The sequence below is a fragment of the Tamandua tetradactyla genome, chromosome 15 (assembly GCF_023851605.1).
Source record: "Tamandua tetradactyla isolate mTamTet1 chromosome 15, mTamTet1.pri, whole genome shotgun sequence".
Classification (NCBI taxonomy): domain Eukaryota; kingdom Metazoa; phylum Chordata; class Mammalia; order Pilosa; family Myrmecophagidae; genus Tamandua; species Tamandua tetradactyla.
The window spans coordinates 28,488,322-28,501,998 of NC_135341.1; the positions used below are offsets into that span (position 1 = coordinate 28,488,322).

At 36.2% G+C, this 13,677-nt stretch overlaps 1 protein-coding gene across 7 annotated transcripts in view; it reads left to right on the top strand.

Annotated features, from left to right (window-relative positions):
• Window positions 1-2,665: 2,665 nt before the first annotated feature.
• Window positions 2,666-13,677, top strand: part of TASOR (transcription activation suppressor) — a 64,290-nt gene continuing 53,278 nt past the window's right edge. For all 7 annotated transcript variants that reach the window (XM_077128947.1, XM_077128949.1, XM_077128948.1 and 4 more), the window contains exons 1-4: window positions 2,666-3,257; window positions 11,056-11,201; window positions 12,590-12,682; window positions 13,347-13,419. In XM_077128947.1, coding sequence (XP_076985062.1) covers window positions 2,927-3,257; window positions 11,056-11,201; window positions 12,590-12,682; window positions 13,347-13,419 — 643 coding nt within the window. In that variant the 5' untranslated portion in view covers window positions 2,666-2,926. The remainder of the gene's footprint in view (window positions 3,258-11,055; window positions 11,202-12,589; window positions 12,683-13,346; window positions 13,420-13,677) is intronic.

Consider the following 13,677-nt stretch of genomic DNA (forward strand, 5'->3'; position numbering starts at 1 on the left):
TGAGGACATTAATTACATCTGTAAAATCCCTTTACATTTGCCATATAATGTAACATATCACAAGAGTGATGTACCATCATATCTGCCATATTCTATAGGTTAGAAACAAGTTACATGTCCCCACTCACACTCAAGGGGGAGAGGATTACATAAATATGTAGATACTAGAGGGCAGGAAACATGGGCCCCACCTTAGAATGCTGCCTATTGTGGCCACTATACAAATGTTTCCTCTATGTAGTTTTAAATTATTTTCTTTATTTCTTCTTATGGCTGCACAGTATTCCATTGTATTGATATACCCTACTGATGGATATCTAGGTTGTTTCCAGTCCTTTGCTATTATAAGCAATGCTGTAATGGATAGCCTTGAATAAATATTTTGAATATGAAAAAGTAGATCTGTACTACACATTTTTAGAAGATTTTCCCATTTTTTGAACCACTTGTCTTAGTTTGTCAGGCTGCTATGACAAATACTACACAATGATTTGGCTTAAACAACAGGAATTTATTGTCTCATGGTTTCAGAGTTAAGAAGGCTTGCTTCCTCCTGTGGTCGGTAGTGTTCAGGTGCTGGCTTGCTGCAATCCTTAGGTCCTTGGCTTGAATCCTTGCTTCACATTGCATGATAACCTCTTCAGGATTTCTGCTGACTTCTGGCTTCTGCCTCCTTCCTGTGGCATTCTCTACATCTGACTTTCTTCTGTTTACAAAGGACTCTGGTAATCTGGAACAAGACCCAACCTTATTTAGTTGAGCCAAACCTTAACTGAAATAACATCCTCAAGAGATCCCATTTACAATGGGTTCACACCCATAAGGTGGCAAATCAAGATTAAGAGCATGTCTAAATTGGGGTACATATTCAAGCTACCATACCACATTAGTAAGTTATCTTTGCTATTCCCTGGATACTTAATCAAGTACTGTCTTATTGTTCTCCAATGTTCCTTGTGTTGCTGTTTTGTCTATTATTGAAGAAGGGAATGACATAGGTGCTATATTTTTAACTTCTGGAAGCCCTTGCTACAGAGCCATCTGTGATAACCTACCACCTCCCCCTCCTGCCACGCCATTATACTATATATCTATATAGACACACATACATAAACACATATACGGATGCCCTCTTATCTTGCTATATTAATTTTTTGAAACAGGTAGGATTTAGCAAATTTATTCCATCTACCCCATCCTGTGGTATGCTTCTTATTTATCCTTTAGGTCTTAGCTTAGCCAGCCTTCTAAATCCTAGTTTTAGATGTATTCCCCACTGAACTGAAACTGAAGGAGATATCTAAGTCCATTCCTTAGAGTTACATCCTCAGCACTTAGCAAGGTTTAGCCTGCAATAAACAACTAAAAGGTTATTTCTAATAGTGAATATTAGTAATGTTATTCAGCTAATTAAATGTATTTGTTATCTACAATAATTGAATATTTAAAATTATATTTTAGAGCTTACCAATTTTTAAAATTCTGTTTAAGGTATAATACTGAACTCATCAGAACAATTAAAAAATGATTTGGAATGGAAAACAATTTTATCTTTGCAAACAATTTAAGATTCAAACTTTGTAGAGAACCTAATGGCCTTAGTTCCAGGTAAATGTTACCTCAAATATTTCTTTCCTTTACCACCAATGTGTGTTTTTGCTTTACAGATAGCCTAGGACTTCTACCTTCCAAGGAAAGTTAGCTTTCACTGAGGGAATGAGGGTACCTAAGTGCTGGCACCAGTGTACAATTAGCTCCAACTTATATTTTAATTTGAAACAAACAGGTTTTAGGGATGCCTTTAATGGATCAACAAAAGAGAAAGTTAGCATTTGGAGACCTCAAAATCTGAGTTTCTGATCTTCTGTAACCTACTTTACATCAAGTAAAGCCCACGGACCTGGCAAGACCCAGGGTTTTACTGTAATTATCATTTTGGTCAGTCAACTCTTTGGAAGATAACTGGAGTCTGGGAATAGAGCTCTGGTTCCCAATCCTGATCCTGCTTCTTGGCAAGCCTGAGCAAAATGTCAATCTTCAGTTCTTCATCCATAAACTGGGAGGAGTACTACTACAAATTAAGGGCTGCTGAGAAGATTAGGTTTTAAGGAGTAGTGAAGGGAAGTCGGAGTTAAACAGATCCGCCAATTTATCCAAGGTCTAACTGGCCATGATCGTACCTCCCTGATATTTGTTGTTGTGAGGAATAAATGGAGATAATATATGTGGTTTCCTGCTCTCCCTCTCTCATCGCAGCTGATCAATCTCTTTGGTTCCTCTCCAGGCCTTTCTAAGCACGAAAATATTTCACAAAGCCAGAATCATCCTGCATCCACTGCTCTAACATTTTTTTGGCAGATGTAGCTCGTGCACAGAAGGTTTTACTTCGGTGAGACCTGCGACCCGGAGTCGAGTCCGGGAGCGCCGCCCTGGGCCGACAGCGCGGGCCCATGGCGGCTTCCGGGTCCGCAGTGCACCATGGAGCCCACCTAACCTGCAGTCCACCGCGGCGTCGAGCCGCTCTCCAGGCGTTGCTGTTGCCCCTTTTGGCGGGCTCAGGCGCCCCCTAGGCTCCGCCCCCCGGCGCGATCTTTCCCGGGATGCGGAGGCGGGCGCCGCGGCCCCATTGGCGGAAAGGCCCGCGTTGGCTCCGCCCCCTCTCGGCCCAGACGCGAGCACGTTGAGTGGCGGGGCCGGCAGAGGAACTGCTCGAGAGTGGAGCGGCACCCGGGGCGTGGGCGTCACGGTTGGGGCGCCCGCTTCGGGGCCCCAAGAGGCTACTGGGCCGGGAGAGCGGCCCGCGGCCACGGGGGGAAGGGGGTGGGTGGGCTGAGAGCAGCTCGGCTACAAGGCTGGCCTGCCGCCCCTTCCCCCCACCCCCGTCGGTCTTGTAGGCAGAAGCTTCCCGGTTCCTCACGCCGGCGTGATGGCGACTACTGCGGAAACCGAGGCCTCTCCGCCGACGGACGCGAACTGGGAAGGTGGCGGCGGTGGGGACGACGAAATGAAGCAAGCGTTTCCGGAGCCCGAGTCCTCCCCACAAAATGGCGGCGGCGGCGGCCTGAGCATCGCGGAGCCCGGCGGCGGCGCTCGGCCTGAGGAGACCGCGGCAGCGGAGACCGCCCAGAGCCTCAGCCACGAGCAGCCTCTGGACGCCTCTGAGGCAGGCGCGGCCGCTCTGCCCAAAGGCCCCGAAGAGCCTGAAAGGACCGTTAGGAGGAGTTTTCAGATTCCCAGGAAGAGCAGAGAAAAGAAAGGTGGTGCCTCCCCTCCTCCCCAACCTTGCCTCTTTCTCTCTCCCCTCCATCTTTTCATTAGAACCTCTGTCTCCTTTACCCACACCCATCCAAGACACGTAAACACGCATGCAGCGCCAGCCGCTTCTCCCCTCACTGCCAGGGCCACTCAGCTGCTGCGCTTGGTGCGAGAGAAAGGCGGTGGAAACATACTCTTCCCTGCTTCCCCTCTCCCCGTGGAAGTTGGAAGTAAGATCAGGTTTGAAGCTTGTCCGTAAGGCTGCAGCTCCCAGAGAGGAAAGATGGTGCTCCGCGCCCCTCCCTCCTAATCCCTGAAGGCAGAGAAACTGATGTGTCCTCCTAAGGATGCTTCTGAGAAGTCTCACTGTGGAAGTAGCCTGTGGCCATGGATTCTGGGGGCTTTCTCCGAGGCCTTTGCGTTCTGAGGACCACAAGTGCTTCTCCCTGTGGAAGTTCTTCGGCTAAATGTGTCTACTTGAAATTGGCTTGATGTCAGCGTCTTCCCTCGTTTAGAAATCTCCATTAGTAGATGTGATCCGTGCACAACTGCTATTTTCCATTACACTTCATTTCCATGTAGATTTTTTTTTCTTGTTTTTGAAGCAGTAGATTAAATAGGTCTCTCTCTCTTTTTTTAATCCAAACTGAGTCTGGCTTTTCTTATATTTGAGAAGAATGGGAAGGTAGGTTCTTGGTGCAGTCATTTCCCTGTGGAAAAAATAGACGTTAGCTATGTCCAGAAGTCACCAACTTGACCTTGCAGATAGATGATGGAGCTCCAGATCCAAAAAAAGTCCAGTCTTGGTTTTTGGACCAGTTTACATTTTATCGTTTTTAAAAAAAGTCTTAATGCCTTGTTGTGACATATTTCTATGGAGATCAAAATTAGTATTGCCCTATTCAGTTACAGTTTTACTTTTTGACTATCCAGTGATTTCGGAAGTTCTGGATTTAGTCAAGTTAAGTCCTTTTCCTCTTTGCCCAGCTGCATGGTTCAGGTTTCCATGATTTTCCTTGGAAAAGAATAGTAACTATTTTTGTCTGCAGAAAGTTTTTTGTTTGTAATTTGAATCCTAGTGAAGACTTGCCTTAGAATCTTGAGTCAAGCGCATGCTTCCTCTTTCCCAATTGCATAACCAGCTCCTTTTGGGAAATTGGAATTGTTGCAGTCTTTTATCACTAAGATACAATCAAGATGTTAATTTCTGTTGGATGACAAAGCCAAGGAAATACTTGGTGTGAGACACCATGTTGACACAGATAAAGTTAACCTTTGTCCACTAACATGAGGAATGTTTCTAGAAATATCTTTGAGTTAATGTAATAGAATTTAGGGTTCAAGAAGATATTATAAAGTTCAAAGTTGTCAATTCTTGTGGTTTATTTCCTTAAGGTGTATGGTGATAGTTTATGAGAAAAGTTAGATGCCCATCCTAAATTATCGATTGTAAAAGTATAGATTGAAAGTATATTGAAATGTATATTACCTATGAGGTAGGAGGTTGGATCTTTTCGCTTTTTTCGTAAAAGCATTTTGAAGTCCATTTTCTTTTAGGCTATAAGTACCTGAGACTATGGACATAAATAATGATCTACAACCTTTTAACTACAGAAGTTTGGTCTAGAAACCCTCACAGTTTGGTTTGAGATGTGGGAAGATGCGTGTGTTTTTTTAATTGGGTAAACCAAATCCAGAGGTTACTATAAAATATACTTCAATTGAGCAAACTAAAGTTGAAAGTAATTGAAGGATTAGGAAATATAAGACCTAGCCCCTGCCTTCTCCCCAGAGTTTGATGATCCTTGGGGAAAATTTATGTTCTCCTTTTTTAGAGACAGAACATTGTTACCTTTCTTTCTGTCAAGGGAATTGTGGATAAGGAAAATAAATTACAGTGGGCTTTTTTCATATTTAGTGAAAATGATAAATTTTTAACTTGTCTAAATATATCCCAAGCAGTAGCTGTTCAAATAGTGTAATAACAACATAAATAGAATTTTGGCAGCTGTTTCACCACCATGGGCTTTATTCTATCCAAGCTGAGAAAATGTTAGTGTTTGGTAATAGAATTTAATAGAAAAATTCAACTTATTATTTAAAAAAATGCTTGTTCAGAAAAATGCACATATTGCTAGTTTCACACTTCATTCCAACATCGTTTCCTCTTGGAAGGCTTGAAAAGGTAAATCACTTAAATGTATAGGGTTTGCTAGGTATTATTAGTTGTGGTCATCTGAGTCTTTTCCAAATGAGGATTTGATCATTTTCAATAGATCCATCTGCTTGAACTTTTCAGTGCCAAAGTTTCTCTCACGTTAATATCCTTAACATGGCAGACCTTTGCTTGTGATTGATTTCCCAGTGAAATTTAAGATTAGAACTTGAATGTTTATTACACCTTAAAGGTAAATACTTATTTGAGTTTAATTGTTGACTTAGTTTTCTCGTTTTGGCAATAGCATGAGATGCAAAACACTGCCATTCTAATTAAGTAGTAATATTGGCACATACTTAGACAGTTCTTAATAAGTTGTAGGCGCTCTTCTAAGCACTTTACTAAATCACACAGCATTTCTGCATGGTAGGTAGTATTCCCATTTTACAGATGAGGAAACTGAGTAACTTGCTCAAGGTCACATAACTAGTAAAATGATAGAGTTGGAATTTGAACCTAGGTATAGAATAGCTCTCACCATTAATCTATCCAGTTTCTAGCAAGATTTTTCTTTTTATATTGTTAAGGATTTAAGATAGATTTTGGTTTAACTTGTTAAGTTACTTTTACCTGTTAAATTTAGGAATGCTTAATATATCTTCATTGCTGGGGAATTTTGTGATTCAGAAATATGTTCACTGTAAAATTAACACATTTAATCAGTACTGACAGATTAAATGATCTAGCTTTATTGACTGGAAGAGTATAAAGTTTTATTCTTTTTGATGTGTGTTGTATTTATCGCTGGGCAATTTTCTGTAGTGTAAAGTGGCACTATTACATTTAACCAAGTTGTAGAATTGCAGTTTGTCAGATATTTCACTGTTGGCTTCTTTTACTAAATTTAATAGTGTAAACCATTGAAAGTAAATTAAAATTGGTAATTTATATATAATTTTTCCTCTCAGTGTTCTTAGGAAGTAATATAGTAATGATTCACTCTCTGGAAAATGTTTATTGGTTTATGTTTTTTTAAGGGCTCAAGGGAATCTCTTATAAATTAATCGCTCTCATGCACCTGGGTCCATACTAGTCTTGTCTCGGAAAATAAATGGCTATTCTTGTGCCCTATCTCCCTCCCCCACCCCGCCCCAATATTTTTCCATAAATTTTGCAGTTGTCTCTTTGAAACCTTGGGACAAAGACTTATTTTAAGGAAATTTTCGTTGTGTTTCAGTACTTGTATATAGATTACTGGGTACTGAGAACCATAACAGTTCCTATATATAAGTAAACGCATACAGGATAACCTAGCCAGAATCTAGTCATTCACATAAAATATTTGCTAGGTTCAAGTAATTCCAGGCAATGGAGGTACAATTTTCTTTGACCTATCTGCAGTCGGAAAAAAGTCAGCAGCTAGTTCTCTTCATCTCTACCAGCTTACTCATTCCTAATTTTGTGTTGTGTTCAACCTTCTTGTTGATTTAGATATGAAACACCCATTTCTAAAACACTGTCCATAATACTTTTTTTATTAGACTGAAGAACAGTGATCTTTGTAAATTATTGCAAGGGACAAATGAATGGTCATTACGTAATAATCATTAATACCAGTTAGCCATCAGCCTGTGGACTTAGGAAAGAAGTGCAGACCACCTCTTATTCCGAGCTTACTCTTGCTAATTGTTCATACTTCATATTATCCATTTGTATGATTTGATAATAGTGGTGGATCTTTCATTTTTAAAGTTTAGCTTGTTTATTTATATAATATTTTTATATAATTTTAATACAAATATGAAATTTATTAATGCTAATAAACTGGTAAAACTAATGAAAGGAAAATGTTCTTATAAGGAACAGAGCTACTACTATTTGATAACTTAAATTTTATGTCTGTGTCAGATGCGTAAATATAACCATAAATTCTTGAGTATGTTGCTACCAGTAATAAAAAATCTTTAATGATAATATGAGCTAGGAGTTAGGACATCTGAATTCTAGTTCTAACTGAGCAATATTATCAGTTTCCTCATCTGAATTATAAATCTCCAGATGCCCTTCTACATCTGTGTTCTTTGATGCCATAAAATATATCCTGTGTATTTTGTTTTGCATTTAATGGAAATCCTATAAATAAGCAAAATTATGTTTCTTAATATGTGAAAGAACTTCTCTTGCCACTGCTGTTACCTTTATAAGCCAAAAAAAAAAAAATGTTAATTATGACTTTTGTTCTTGTTAATTCTGCGGGAAAATTAAAATGAGAAAAAAATATTTTAGAAATTGAGTAAATTATGCGTAAGATGGTAGAAAGAGCTAGGCCTAGAAATCAAATTCTTCTGTAGCTAATTTCCAATGCCTGAGTGCTCTATATTTTTGTTTCCTAGTCTATAAAATCAGGAAACAGTATTTTTCTAGCTCTTGAAATGATTAGAGATCCCAACTTTAATGTCAGTTTTTGATACACAGACACACATATGCATCTTTACTGATTGTTTAGAGTACAAGATTTGAAGTCAACAGCCTAAATTTGAATATCAACTGCCTTCATTCATTAACTATGTAACACTGGACCAAGTCAACTGTTACCTGTCTCGGTTTCATTTGTTAAATGGTCATAATGAACTTCATAGGGTGTGGTATTTATGATTAAATTGAGAGTGTGTACAACTCTTTAAGTGTCTGAGAAGTGCTATCAGACTCCAGAGAACAGTGAATTCACACCGTCTTCCCTAAATGAAATGGATGACTAATATAAAATGTTCTTCCGCTTTGGATAGCCAAGTGGTTGTTTATTCTCCTTGCTGCAAATAATCCATAATTGAGATGATGAGGTATATGTATTTTCTTTAAAAGAAATAACAGACTTTATTGATCGGGGTATACCCAGTGTTAATAGAATTCTTACCAAAGACATGAAAGACACCTTGAAGCACTGTACAGGCAGAACATAAACTTGATACGTTTCTAAATTGCCATTATCAGCTCATTGGTAATAGCTAGTTTGGAATTCTTAAAATAAAACTAAATAGTTTTGTTTTTGTAGAAATAATAATTGGAAAAAATCAGAAATGATCATTCTGGTTTGACTAGTGAAGCCAGTGAAGGCATCTGATATATAAAATATGTCAGCTGCAGATATTTTTATTGTTTGACTTAAAATCTTGCACTTTTTTCTATATTGTCATTTGCATGAATTTTTTTCCTATTGACTTTCTACTTGAATACATTTGGAGTGATCATAGATAATAACTTTGGAATGAAACAAATGCTAAGTTTTGTTTTTTTTAAATTTAGTGTGAACTTTCATGCGAATTTATATGAGAGGACTAGTTTTTCATTTATAATTAGACCGTTGGAAATAGTTTTGGGGCAGTTTATGCAAAACCTTTTCATGCAGACTTGTAAGATTTAATGGAAATTTGAAACTGATTTACTTGTAATATATGTAAAGTCACAATGTTAGTTTAGAAACATAGAAATCAATCATACATGAAATCCAACTTTTAAATATCATGTTTGACCCATTTGGGGTGGGAAAGCCTATAAAGTGTTGAGACTTCCACAAACTGCTTTGCTTGCCAAGTTTTTCCCAATTTAGCCTTGGGGGCAATAGTCGGAAAGATAAACTTTTTTTATCCTATAAATCATTTAAATTGAGTATTCCTCTTATCCTTTTTTTTTTTGTATGCATTGTGGTGGGGGTCACATTTCAGTCTTTTTCCATACCATTATTGCAGCACCATTTATTGATTTTTTTTTTTTTTGAGGGGTGTGGGGGTACTACTTGGGCCAGGAATTGAACCCTGGTCTCCTGCGTGGCAGGCAAGAATTCTACCACTGAACTGCCCTTGCACCCCCTTCTTATCCTTTTGTTTTTTTTGTTTTATATATTACTGAATTAATTTGTAAATGAGATTTACTAATTTTTAAAAATGATAATTAGCAATCATTTTGTTAGGTGTAATATATATTTGGAATCTAGTACTTTTTAAAAATCTCTTGACAAAGTTTATGCTGATTTTCTTCTCTCAGGTTATTCAGCCATTCAGCTTACTTGGGGCCTGCATTCACTGTTCTAGCTGCTGGGATATAGTATAATGAGCAAGGCAGATAAAGTTTTTACCTTCTTGAAGTTCACAGTTAATAGATTATTGTGTGTATTCATCTACCACAAATTTCATTGTAGGGCACTGTGATTAATGGCCTTGGTTCTATTTGAGTGCTTTATTTTTATTCCTGCTCTTGCTCCTAGTCACTGTCTTTATTGCATTATTATAGTTGTTAATTTTATTCATTTTTTGGGGGGGATTTGTGAAATCCCAAAGTAGTGGTAATCATTTATTTTAGACACATTTCTGTCGTTGAAAAACTACATATTTACAATTTCTATAATATATATATTGTTTGGTAAATGAATGGATGAATGGACATCATTTGACTAATATAGTTAATAACTACATATAGAAAATATAGTAAAACAGCTTATTTATTAGTTAGCTGTGATCCTAGTCCCTTGAAGAGTATGTCCAAATAGAGTACTATATATGTTTTCAGTAATGGCCTAAAAATTTTTTGACGTCAACATTATTTGACCCTAAGTATTTTTTTGAAAGAAGGTAACAGGATATAACATAGATTCCATGAATAGTTTTTATCTACGGTGAACAATTAGTGGTTTGTTTTTGGTTTGGGGGAAATTTATATATTTAGACTTGATGTTTACAATTTATTAGTAAGTTGTATTTTGTACGTGAAGTTGAAATTTGAAGTTTTTAGACCAGTAATCCCAAAAGGACAAATTGGATATTTATTTGGCTTAAGTATCTTAAAAATTAAGTGAGTGTAGAGTGGTTGGGGTTTGGGGAATAAAAACTTGCTATGCACCAGGTTCTGTGCTTGGAGCTTTTCCCTTGTATTATGTAATGTATGACGTGGTATTAGGGGCTATTAGGATAGCTGGAGTTGTTCATTTTACAGAGGAGAAGACTGAACCTGTATTTGCTTAGGTAATTGATATTAAGGATCTCCCACAAAGCCAGTTAATGGCAAATATGGTGTTTGCATCTAGAAGTGACTCAAAAGCTCCATACATTTACATCTTTACTAAGTTGTTTTGATACATGTCCTGCTACTTTATACTGATAATACAAGTAGCCATTAGGACGCAGTTAATTACTTCAAACTTTAGTACTAAAAACCAAATAGAATCATTTTATTTTATGGACACATTAAGTGTTTTAATGCTTTCATTTATGGTGTAAGCATTTAGTTGCTGGAATACACAGTCCCAGACATATATTTCTTCAGTAATACGTAATGGAGTTGATACAAGTTGAGTATGCCCATAGGTTCTTTAAGCAATTTAGTTTGCCTAATGTAGAATCCCCAAGGTTTGCAATATTGCAACCTTCTTGTCTGCATGTGTAATGCCAGATCCTCTTTGCTGAAGAAACTTGCCAATGTAGACAACTGGTTTTTAATTTTTCTTCAGTACATTATTGTGTCATTCTTACAAATTACAAAATAAGATAGCTGTGGTGCCTTTTTTTTTTAAACTTTATTTAAAAGTATAAGAAGCTACATTTAAAATGGAATACTCTTAAAATTAAAATTAATAATTTTTTTTATTTTAGCACTTTTCCAGCCATTAACTCCAGGCTCTCGAGAATTTGAAGATGTTTTAAACATTCTCCATTCATCTTACCTTGAACCAACCTCAGTAACAAATTTTAATTACAAGCGTGCTTGCTTGATACATAATGAGCTTTTGGAAAAGGAGGTATGTTTTAAATTGTGTTTATTGTAAGGTTCTTCAAAACGGATTAACAGCCCAGAATTTGTTTTACTTTGCTTTTCTCTAAAAATGTTAGAAGTTTTTAGGAAAGCCAAATTACGAAAGAGAAGACGAGTTTCAAGTGGCATCTTTTCCTGTAAGCGTTGTCACAGCACCATTGTTTTCTGCTATGTTAAACTCTTCTTAATGTGCAAATATGTAAAAACTTATTTTCCTAAAAATGCAATTTAAGTGTACAGATAGCTTACTGTATAATGGTTTAAAATTGTAAACTTACAACAAGGCTTTTTTGTCCTTTGAGCTCATGTTAATTTAATTGAATGGAATCTCTGATAGCATATTATGTAGTTTTCCCCCCAATGATTGCCTGTTGGCTAGACTGCCATAATATCATTTGTTGAAAATCTAGGGAAAAGTGGGAACAAAAGGGAATAGTTGAACATGTTAGTCAGTGAATTTGAGTTTCACATATAGATTACAATATTCTTTGAATTGTGATTTAGGAAAAGCTAGCATGTATAATTCTAAGTTAATACAAGTAAGATGTTTAGAAATATTAAACATGTCCGATTGCTTTCTGATGACTTAAAAATACTATTGATTTTGTACTTTTACAAGTTAATGAGCCTGGTACTACCAGTGTTTTAACTCTGAGAAGATCCGTAAAGGGAAAGAATGTTACTTGCTCCTGGAGAAAATTAAAATATTTGTAATTTGATGTGGTTTCGTGGTATGATGAATATTGTTAAAGTTTTTAATGAAAATTTAGTCTAAACATTCATTAATTGCCGAAGATCAGTAACGGCCCAATTACTGTACATAAAGCTATTAGATATGGGTTCCTCAAAGTGAAAACCAGCAGTTTAGGGTGACTTCCACTTCAGATGTTCTTAGACCAAGTTTCTCTTTTATATTGGAGATATTTATGGAGTACAACCTATTTGTACTTGGCATTAAAAATAGAGTAATAAAGAGAAGAAATATTTTCCTTTTCCTAATTAAGTTTATAATTGAGAGGTTGGTTATTCAAGATTTATTTAACTGCCTACTGTATGCAGTGTACCATGCTAAGTAAAATGGTGCATACAAAGATAACTAAAACATAAATTTATTATCTGTGGGAAAATAAGAGTGTGACAACTTTTAATAGAAATTTAGTCAAATCGATAAATAGTAGATACTTGTTTGACTATGTTTTATGGGTAAAGAGCCAGTTATAATGAAAAAATAATCAAAGGGAGAAATTACAGAGAGGGAAAAGGTACTGATACTTTGGTCAATTTGGGAGTTCATAGAAATAAAATTCCTGAAAACTCTTAGCTTGAAAATGTCATCACATGCTAAGGAGTTATTATAGATTTAATTTCATTTAGTTCACAGAAAAGCGAAGAGAACTGAAATTTGATGGTCGTTTAGATAAAGAACTTTCAGAATCCTATGCATTTCTGATGGTTGATCGACATCAGGTTAGTAGAGTCATTCTGTAAAAAAAGTTTGAGGATATTTCCATTTTATATTATTAATTTGTAATTATTCGGTGATATGCTTGATAACCATAAACTAGCATTTTCTTGAAGTACATAGAAGAAATGATCTAGTGGAGCAAGTTGTTTCATTGTTTTGTAATTTGTTTTTCGAATGTGCTCATTTTTCCTTTGGCCAAACCTGCTTTCTACCCTAGAATGTGCTTGATAATTAACAATTTTTCCTTTATTAAAAAAAGATGATCTTTTGTATTGCTGATTATATGTACGTAGTATCATGTTTTCTCCCTTTAATTAAAGATGTTTAGGTGGAGTTATTCCTCTTTAAATATTTTACTGGTTCTAATCCCTCTAAAAGGGGATGTTTATATATGTGACTGGCAGGAATTCAGACTATGTCACAGTTTAGCATAAACAAAATTAGATTCCAGCTATGATTACACTGGGAAATGTAAGTCAGCTGCACAATAATATTTGGTTATAAATTAAAGATATATATGATATATATATAGATATATAAAAATATATTTCTGTAGTGCAGAATGTATATTGTTGAGAGTCTTAGATTCTATTTAAAACAAGTTTACAAATTATCCTTTCATATTTTTAATGTTACTGTGATTGTAAAATGTTTTGTTTATTTTAGGTTCAAAGCATATGTGAAAGAGGATTACAGGTGGGCCAATCCAAAATAACAATTCTTGGCAGTCCTTCCATGGGTAATTGTTTTTTTATTAATTTGTATTTGTCTACTATTAAGTTGTCATTTAAAAATACATTATCTGTTCTAATTCTGCTGAGGTCTTTAGAATTAAATGGCAAGTATCTCTTGTCATGGTCCCAGAATAGAGGCTAGCTCCAGGTTCTAAAGTATAAAATCAGTTTTATCTTTTATTTTTGATATTGGTTATTTCCTATTGATCCAAGATTACTTTTTAAAAAAATACCCTAGTCTAGTCCTAGTGATTTGAAAACAT